The 10,785-nt window shown below is 41.4% G+C and overlaps 1 protein-coding gene across 1 annotated transcript in view; it reads left to right on the forward strand.

The window, feature by feature from the left end:
* Positions 1-10,785, forward strand: part of LOC103393515 (insulin receptor-like) — a 49,152-nt gene that overhangs the window by 27,910 nt on the left and 10,457 nt on the right. The window contains exons 3-4 of the mRNA XM_008330515.3: positions 5,997-6,205; positions 6,462-6,595. Of these exons, the coding sequence (XP_008328737.1) occupies positions 5,997-6,205; positions 6,462-6,595 (343 nt within the window). The remainder of the gene's footprint in view (positions 1-5,996; positions 6,206-6,461; positions 6,596-10,785) is intronic.

Raw genomic sequence — 10,785 nt, forward strand, 5'->3', positions numbered from 1 at the left:
AAATATAAATAAATATATATAAAGTCTGTTCAGTTCATATGAGTAAATATATTTGTAATATTTTAGTTTAGGTAGATTTAGCCCGGTTATTTTAATAGTAGCTCGCAATTCAAAAAGGTGTGGACACTCCCCGCGTTAACCAGTTAACCAGTTAACCAGTTAACCAGTTAACCAGCCTCAATCTGTGAATTTACTTAGTTACTTAGGTCAGGCTGGACAAAAAAAAATGACTATTATGTTTATATATTTCCTTAATATTTTTTGGAGTAAGTGCTTTGATAAAGCAAATCTGTAACTTTCTAGAGTACCTTTTTTTTCGTTGTCTAAATGTAATGTTAATTTCCTCGTCTCGTTCCGTCCTCCGTCTCTTAAAGAGACACCGTGTGCCTGAGATAATCCTTGGTTCGTCTCTACCTTTCTCTGTAAATTGTCAAAATAATGAGCTGATGATCACTGTCGCTGTTAGATTAATCACACACAGCTACAGAGGGTCAGGTGCAGTGTTATACCTGTTATATAGTAGCGTGTTTACACCTGCTGCAAAGTTATTCCATGAAAGGATTAACTTTTTTTTTATTAAAACTCAAGAAAAGAACACTTTTGATTTTTCTGGCACCTTGCAGGGACACAGGTTGTAAATGATTGTACAGTTATTCTGAAGTGGAATCCTTGATTAAATGGAAGAGAAACCTTGTGCATCAGCACTGCTCACACACACCCCCCCGACGACCCCCCCGACCCCCCCAGGTGCGTACAGTGAACAAAAGCAGCTCCTCCTTTTTTAGTCACAGTCTCACACTTGGCATCTTTGCAGACAGCAACAGAAGTGAGAACCTGGGGTTGGCACTGATGTCGAGTTAATCCAGATTAATCCGTGTCGTTGCCTTTCAGGATCTATACAGTCTTTGTCATTTAACATTGATTTCTGAATAACTGATGGGTTTTGGAATTTAAGCGGTGTGAAGAAGTTATCATATCGTATAAATATTGTTACTTCTTTGTGTTCATTCTGCAGATTCCTTTTATGAGGTATTGGTGAAAAGAATCAAAACATTATGAATTATCTTTTAACCTTGCTAAGTTTCATTTATGACCATACATAATTATATATATTTAAAATATGTTTATAATATATATGACATATGTATAAGTGAATATAAAATTAAATATGGAAAAAGCAAAAGAGTAGCCTTTTTTAACCTTCGTGATTCTTTTATAAATGACAGTAATGACACCAGAATGTTGAAGAAAAGTTTTCATTCCATTGTCTTTATTCTCTGGCAAATATGACTAGTGATAACTGACCATTAGTGCTGAAAACCGGCCCACTATTTTGTCTAATTTGACCCACTTGATAAATTTCGAAAGTGAAAAAAAAAATGCAAACACATCATGTTGGTGATGTTTGGACAAATTATATTTCATTAAATATGAACATTATATTTTTATTAAATATGACCATTTTCTAATATACTAATGTATTGATCTGCAGGAAAACAAAGAAAACTAACGGGCGAAAACATGGACTTACTGTTATTACTAGGTAATTATGGTTTGGCCCACTTCCAAAATGAGTTTGACACCCCGACCTAAGGTGATCTGTTAACAAGTGGGACAAAAAAAATGAAAAACAATCACACCTGGTGTAATCGTAATTGTGAATAAAACGTAATCTCTGTTACAACATGGCTTTACTCCAAATATGCTAATATTCGAGTATTGGCTTGAAGTAAACAATCCCCCGAGCACTGAGTAGTTTAAAATAATTCTTCCACCGTGAACCTGCCGCGATCGGAAAGGATGAAAGCTGAGGAGGCGTTGGTAATGCGTCCTCGGGACTGATCGCCGAGATGCACGCTCAGCAGTTTGGTCGCATATCCTCAGACGAGCTATTATGACTGGGTTTGAGAATACATACAGGACGTCCACTTAATCTCACAGCAGTTCAGATGTTATGTTGTTCAGGACAGAAGCTAACACTTGATCTGAGATCAGTGGTTCTCAGCGGCAGGTCAGTTACGTCGTCTCTCCCCGTCTGTCTCGTCCTCGACTTTGTGAGCAGGTACTGTCCGTTGTCATCGCAGTGAGTTTACAGTAGTGGTGCTGCTGTTTGGACCCTGACCAAAGTCAAAGGAAGGAGTGAGGAAGTGTAAAATGAGAGGATGGATAGGTGAGGAAGAGTGTTGAACAGAGGGATGGTGAGAAACGAGGATTGGGAGGAGATACTGTACTGCATCGACAGATCAGTCCAGTCGTTGTACCATGGCGAAACATTTTGATCTGGTAGATAGAGCTGGTTATCTATTATATATGTACTGTATGTATATGTGTTATATGCAGGTTATCCATATTGTTAATACAAGATATAGAATAAGACTATATGGTTTACATTGATATATTTGTTTCTAAAATTCAATTTATGTATCTTGTTTTTGGTCGTTTGGTCTCTTTTCTCTCTGTCTGTTTTTAACTTCCCCTACTCTCCCTTCTACTCTCCCCTCTACTCTCCCTTCTACTCTCCCTTCTACCCTCCCTTCTACTCTCCATTCTCTACCACAAGGAAAATGGAAAATGATCAGATTTAATGTACATCAGTGGCTAAGATTGTGTTGCTGCTGCTTCCTTGACTAGGTGTGTCGCCTGGGTTTGGACGACAGCGGTGCGACTGAAGGGTCAGCGGTCCAGGGTGGGAGACAATGGAGGAGATTTTGTCAGCGAGAGAAGAGAGGAGTTTAGGTCTTAAATGGACCGAGGGACAAAAGAGGTTTTTTGACAGCTAAACAAGACACAAATAATGGTTGAAGGGGAATTTAAGAAACTGCCCTTTGGGGACACGCAGCTAATTACTGCAGACACTCTAGGTCTGGACTCATCTCCATGGTAACAAGACGGTCAGCCAAACTGGCCGGTACACAGGAAGATGCAGACGAGAAAATCAATGGACAGAGACAAAACAAGGGACAGAAAACATGGTGTTTGCAGCAGTTTTACACCTTTTATTTCATTTATTTCTAAGTTCATTCATGTTTTTTATTAATTAGAAAAAAACAAACAAAACGTATCTAACTTGAACCAGCTTCCGAGACAGGGAGCAACGTGTGTTTATTTAACCAAAAATATTCCACTCACACTTAAGGAAAAACAATTATTTTTAAGAACAAATTAAATCCAGGCTTTTTCAAACATTTCCCCAGTGTGGGATTAATAAAGTTCAACTTAACCTCATCTAAAAGACCTATTTCTCTCTCTCTCTCTCAGAGTTACTGAATATTATGTGAAACCTGTGTGTGTGTTACACTTTGAACGTCAATATGTTTGATAGTAAGAAGTCTCACCAGAGAGAAAGATGGGAAGGAAAGATTAACAGGGGAAAAAAAAGAACCACCTGACAAGATGGGTCATAGTTTTGACCTTGGCTGACCCTGTCGAGGTCTGGCAGGGGGTTGGGGGGGGGAGGTCTTTTCTGTCTTGTTGCTTCTTATGCATCCTTAGGAATGTGGTCACATGTGGCCTGTTTGGACCTGTACTTATCTTGGTGACCACTCACTCTGGACAGACACGAGTCCCTGGTCGTAAGCGGGTCATCATCGTCACTCTGTTTCACTTATTATTCCTTGAAACTATTTCCCCTCCCCTCCCGTCTCTTCCCTGTACCCTCTCTTGGGGGGGGGGTGTCTTGCGTCACATCAGTCATTGCATTTATAGCAAAGCTTTTGAAGCTTAGGACTCCCACCGTGGCCAAATATAGTAAACATGAATCCAGGAGCCGTGAGTGTGTGTGCGTGTGTGTGTGTGGAAGATGGGTGTGTACGCATATGCTCTCCTGAGTAACTGCTCTGGGGCACAAACGTGTTTGTTATTGTTACGTGCACTCCGACTGCAGACAACACCGCCAATTAAAGGGGAGGTTTTTATGTGTTAAGAGCAGGAAGTGTTAACATGTGTGGCTTCACGCTATTGGTTCCACCACTTCTCCCATGTTCTTCCCTGGGGACTCAGCAGTCAGGGCTTTTTTTTTTTTTTTTTTTTTTACTGCCATGGCCAAATGAAAGGTAAACACAGCACACCTTTGATCAGGCTTTACATTTAAGACCCTGACTGGAATTATGCACCAGTGTGTGTGTGTGTGTGCACACGTGCAGGGGAGCTAAGCTCTTCACGATGCTACTGCCTCCTCCTCCTCCTCTTCCTCCTCCTCCTTGTGCTGCTCGTCTGTTGTTGTTAAAGTATGAGTAAAAAAAAAAATCATTCCCTCATCGTTCCCTTCTTCCCTCCATCCCCCCACCCAGCCAGCATGAAAACAAAACAAGGCGTTGTATGAATGAAAGTGGGAGGGGCCGAGTGCCCTAGAAAGGCAGGCAGGCAGATATGGAGATAGATATTGGCGTGGGGCAGGGTGAGGCTGAGGCTGAGGCAGAGGACAGTACGGTCGGTGGAGGAGGGATGGATGAATGAGTGAGTGAGTGAGTGAGCTGACTGGCACATGTTTGGCACAGCAGCCTGTTTGTTTAGCCCAGTGCTAGCGTGAGCAGAATGGGGAATAATGTTGCTGCTGCAGTAGTACTCCCTGCTGCACTGTACGCCAAGACTGTTGTGCAGAGACCAGAGGGAAAACATTAGGGAGTATATGAATCTCAGGAAAAAACACACACACTCTATATATATATATATTTGTTTTTTTGTTTTGTTTTTTTCCTGAGGTCTTGGATAATTCAATGAAAAGCTGATTTACTTGATCCCTTTCCTCTATCTCTGCATCTGCTTCCACCTTAAGTCTGTTGTAATTCACCCAAAGCAGCAGCAGCAGCAGCAGCAGCAGTAGTACTAGCAGTAGTAGATTCTCATTTCCTGGCACTGCCGGCTCCTCACCTGCGTCTGCTCTCCGTCTGCCCCGGCAAGGCCAGGGTTAACTCTGGTAGTCTTTCCTCCCAACATGGAAGAGGCCATTGAATGGCTGCCTCCCCCAGCCAGCAAACACATTGGCTGAATCTGAGGGTGGATCTGGGACTGCAGCGGAATTCTGACATGGATCCGTCGGTTGGATCTGGATTGGGGAGGGTTTATTTTTTCTTCTTTTTTTTTTTTCTTCTCAGTGTTCTCTGCTCTGCTATGCAATGCCGTGGTCAGAGCATGTATGCACACAGCAGTCAGGAGGGGAGGGGAGGGGCTATGCGTTTTTTCCTCTGTAGGTTAGAAGTGAGTGCAGTGTTGAGTTTACAGGCTATAGCTAGAAAAACTCACTTTGAGGGATTGCCCCAGACGGTCCCTCCCTGTAGTATTTGCCTCCTCTGCTTGTAGTTATTTATATGGACCTCAACGTTACATCCTCTGCTATCTCACTGCTTTTTACCCTGGCAGCACGGTGCCACCCTTTTTTTTTTCTAACATGGGAGGAGTCCTAGTGGAATCCTTGGCAGATAGAGCACATGTAGAGCATCCTACTGTGAACACCTTGCAGCTATTTACCAAGGAGAGAAACCGTTTTCAGCAGTGTTTTCTCAAAGTTTAATGGCTTTGTTTGTTTTTTTCCCCCTCATCTTAGTGATTTTTGTGGTGGTTCCTAGTTAAGAGAAACACAAATATTTTAAAAGAGAAGCCGTAGACGCCAGATTGAAACAAATGATGTAAAGTTGGACTTGGTTGTAAAATAAAACACACTCAACTCGATCGTCGTCTATTAAAATGCCTGGCTCTGTGATCAATTGTTGTGCCTGTGTCACAGCGGCGCAGCTGGTTAGCATTAAGCTGTGTGATGTTCAGGGAGTACAGTAGAAAGACGACTCAGCTTTAGCAGCTGGTTTCATCGTGCTGCAACTGTGACCACACATGAAATAATAAATATGTTTCTTCAAATACTGATTTCTGTTTTTAAATGTCACCAGTCAAAGGACAAGGGGCTGAAGGGACCTTGTCTACTTGTTTAAAAGTTAATCTTTCCTAACTTTCATCGTGTAACCACCTTTTAACTCAATCCTTTTTTTTTTGTCTCTCCTCAGTGTGCTTGGACAACTGCAAACACGGTGCCTGTAGCCTCCAGGGTCACTGCTGCCACGACGAGTGCCTGGGCAGCTGCATTGAGCCTGGAAACGCAAGTAGCTGCCTGGCCTGCAGGAACCTCCAGCACGGGGACACCTGCGTAGACAAATGTCCGCCTGGATACTACGTCTTCAAGGGATGGCGCTGTGTCAGCTTCTCCTTCTGTCAGGTAAGGAACAGTGTTCATTTTGTCGACTGGTAATTATTGATAAAGACTCAGGACAGGAAGTTATGTGGTGTGAAATGACGACGATGAAATAATTTGACGCATTAGTCAGTGAAAAACGGGGAGACGACTAGAGAGAATAAAAGAGACAAGTTCTTATTTTTTTTAGATTTTTAAGGAACTCTCAGAGTGTCTCTACCAGTCAGATGTAACATTATTGTTCACCATGTGTTGTTGTTTTTGTTCTTGTCAAATGTAGGACCTTCACAACAAGTGTGTACAGAGTAAGAGGCTGAACGATCACCTGGAGATGAACTGTGTAGAATATGTCATCCATAATGGAGCCTGCATTCCAGAGTGTCCCTCAGGATACACTATTATGAACTCCACCATGTATGTCTGCCTCTAACACACACACTCACACACACACACACACACACACACTCAAATACAAATGTGATGCCACCATCAACAGTGCCATGGTAATGCTGGTAGGGCAATCATTAAAGGATGAGAAGTGAATGAGGCCCTAACCCATAACATATTATTTATTTACTGCAAATATGTTTTCTTTTTTTCGTCAGTGCATGAGAGGCAAAGCAATGAAATCCTATTCTGCTAGGTGGCAGTAAATATATAATCAGAGCTGTTGAAGAAGATCTTTGTGATTGTGTTTCTTTCTTCAATTCCTGCCAGTATATCAGCGTTGTCTTCAACTAAACAGGCTGAGATTTTAGTCAGTGATGAGGTCATTTAAACCAGAAGATTATTATATTTCATTACATATACTTTTTGTGAGATTTTTGTCTGCTGGTGTGACGTGGGTTTTTTTGTTTTGTTTTTGTTGGTGATATATATGTGACGTGGCTTGGGAAACACCGTGTTAGAGAACATGGTGAAAGCATGTAGTAATGAGCACCTGCTGGACTGTGAGTCACTGTGTGGACAGTAATCATTTCTGCTACAATGGTGACAACACCAGGAGACCTGATCCTTTCACGACCTTGGGAGGAGTTTGCCACCCTCCCATCTTCCCTTTTTTTATTTTTTGTATGCTGTCGATTGTTTGGTATCAGATAGTCACACTCCTACTATCAGGTCATCTCTATACTAAAACGATGTCTATTTTGGAACGCCCGATGACTCCAGTGAGTGAAAAGAAATATATTGAAAGATTTTATTTGTTGCCAGGTGTTTTTAACACTTTCATGTTGCATTACATTAGGGATGATATAATTTGAGATGGTGTTGACGGATGTCTTGTTTGATTTTTGAACGTCTTAAATTTGGCCTCCAGAAAAAGTCAGACGGACATTCCTGGTCTTTTCATTAAGTTGCTTCAGTCGTTGAGGAGAACATGTATTTATTTTAATGCCAACCGTGTATTTCTAGACCAGTCGTGTTTGCATGCTTTTAAAACCAAATCCCACACTTTCACCGCTGGGCTTAAAAATATTACCCAGTGGAAAAATGATGTATGAACGTCTCCTAATGCACCTTTATGTCTGTTATTCAGGCGATCAAATGCCCGTGAATGATGTTTTCATGAGCGTGTTTGTTTTAGATAAAGGTGGGAGAAGGCACAGAGAGGTGTTTTTTTTTTCCCCCAGAGTTTATCCTGGATTGAGAGCAGTTTGTGTGCTGAAAAGGTGTCTGGGAACCTTGGATCCATGTGTGTCCTAAAGATTGATGGTGTTTTTACGTCTGTGGTTAACTCTTTGGTTGCTTTTATACAAGTTTATAAACAATAAGGGTAAAATGTGAGTCTAATACAGATGAAGACAGGGCTTTAAAAACAGAGAGTGATGTCTGCAGTTAGTTAGCAAACAATGCTTTTAACCATTAAAATAATAACTAAATCCATTTGCATGCACTTAGACGTGCCTCCTTAATCTCAGGCTTAACGCTCATTAGAGTTTTGTAACATTAGTTCATCAAAAACATGTAATTGATAATGAAACTTTTTTTTTCTCAGCACCAGCATGCAGGTTATATAGTTGGAATTTGAAAAAGAGTTTTAATGTAATTTAAAAAATCCTTAAATGTCCCTTTAAAAAGACATTTTTTTAAATACAAGAACATTTGGTTAAAGCACAGATAACACTTCCTGTACGTGAACAAGTTGGTGGTTCTCAGTTTTGGTGCTCGATCACTGACATCACAGACATCGCAGTTGAGAACGGAACAGAAAAGAACCTAAACTCATCTTCTAATCTTCTACACATAAAGGTCGCACACATATCACCTCTTCAGTATTAATACAAAAGCTGGTCAGATGTATGACTTTGTGTGTGTATGTGTGTGTTTGTGTATGAGTGTACGTGTCCGCCTGCGTGTGTGTACTTTGGTTATACAAGCATCATCGCGGTGGCTCGGCTACACCCAGACGCACTAACATGCAAATAGTCAGGCAGACGACACGCATCATATAAATGTTCATACACACACACACACACACACACACACTCATGAGAAATGAAAAAAGACGAGATGAAAGCATTGGAGAATGACTCATATCATGGCGTTTAATTTGACCCCTGTGACCTTCCTGATGTCAAAATGAAATATAGTCTTAATTGGAATCTACTTATTTATTTACATTTAGTAATATATATATAGTTATGAAGTAATATTTATAATTAAAATGTATGAAACCTGGTTCATGTAAATTATGAAGTAATATTTATAACTAAAATGTATGAAACCTGGTTCATGTAAATGTGAAAAAAAAAACCCATATCTTTATTAAACCATGACATTGTGTAGATATTACGAGGGGAAATTCCATGACATTCCTTTTTAAAATGTTCAAATATTTATGTCCGTCATCAGACAGTTAGCTGTTGATACTGTAGGTGTTTAACATTTGTGCTCTGTGTGTGTGTGTGTGCGCGTGAGAGTGAGTGAAAAAAAAAAGTATGTTTGCCGAGCATCGGCTGCGTCGTCTGTTGCAAATGGTTCTTTCAGACTCTGAATCCTGAGTCACGGAGTTCAGGCGCACGGATAAACACTGTCGCTTTAAGAGCCACCGGTGGGCCCAGCCCGTCTGCCTGTATGTCTGTGTTTTTCAGTACAACGGCCCAAAACATTCTCTCTTTCTGCAGTGCAACTAGAGCGTTACTTTTCAGAAGCTGAATATACAATTTTCCATGTGGAGGAAGAGAGACAGAGAGAGAGAGAGAGAGAGAGAGTGGGAGCCTCTCTGAATCCCGACCTTGTTGTTTTGGTGAAATTTTAACCGTCTATATCCACTGCTTCAGAAGTCGTAAAGTGAAAACAATGATTTGGCCGTGGTTGAAGTTAATTATTGAGAGCAGCAGAATATGACGACTTCACAGAGTCCAGAGTGTAATGGATTATTTAGCGAATGAAATGAGCTAAATCTTCTGTACCTTTTCTCCCCCCGTATCGCCCCACACACACACACACACACACACACACATATATATATATATATATAAATATTGTGTAGCTGTGGCATCCTGGGCCAGTCGTGGTGAACGGGTGCATACTTCAGATAAGAATGTGCATGTTCTTCCTGGGAAGGTGAACAAAAAAAAAGAAAAAAAGTTGGTCAATATATGCAGTATATAAAACCCTGTGGTTGTGGTAGTACACGTGTTGGCAGAAGTATGTGCTCCGGGAGCACGTTCCGCTTCCTTTATGCCTTTGCCAGTTTCATGTGGTTCAAGATGTCAAGGCTGGGAGGGGAATTAAAGAGAGCAATAATGTTCTTTCAAGAGGTTCTTCAGAGAAATAAAAAAAACAAAAAAAAAACAGTTCTCATTTGTGAATGAAGCGTGACGTTTCTCTGCTCTGTGTGGCATGTGCCCCGGCTGATGGTGAGACAAGGCCGGCTTTTTGAGAATGAATCCTATGAAAGGGCGTGTGTTTGTGACAGAGAGGGTGAGAGAGACGGACAGAATCACAGGGAGAGAGAGAGAGGGGACGTGCGAAAGTACATGACTGCTGGATTCATGAAACCAAGTCGGTGAGAACGAGAGAAACTGTGCGTGTGCATAAGTCATTTGCACGAGGCACTAATGAAAACTGTTCTAATAATGAACAGAAAATGGTTTGACGTCATATTCAGGACTGATTGATTTATGTTTATTATTCATGATTTCTCATGATCAATTTCAATTTACCCAGAGTTACTCTGTGATTAATCACCCAGTAAAAAACAACATATCATCACAGATCAAGTCTTCTGGTCGGATCACGTCTTCTGGTCAGATCAAGTCTTCTGGTCGGATCAAGTCTTCTGGTCAGATCAAGTCTGTCTTCTGGTCAGATCACGTCTTTTGGTCGGATCACGTCTTCTGGTCGGATCAAGTCTTCTGGTCAGATCACGTCTTTTGGCCAGATCAAGTCTTCTGGTCGGATCAAGTCTTCTGGTCAGATCAAGTCTTCTGGTCAGTGGATCACGTCTTCTGGTCGGATCACGTCTTCTGGTCAGATCAAGTCTTCTGGTCAGATCAAGTCTCCTGGTCAGATCATGTCTTCTGGACAGATCCAGTCTTGTTTGAATCTGTCATTTCTTTGCGCTCTGGGCCCACGCCGCACCAGCACGCCGCGGTGCA

This window comes from Cynoglossus semilaevis, chromosome 2, assembly GCF_000523025.1.
Source record: "Cynoglossus semilaevis isolate Cse_v1.0 chromosome 2, Cse_v1.0, whole genome shotgun sequence".
NCBI classification, from domain to species: Eukaryota; Metazoa; Chordata; class Actinopteri; order Pleuronectiformes; family Cynoglossidae; genus Cynoglossus; species Cynoglossus semilaevis.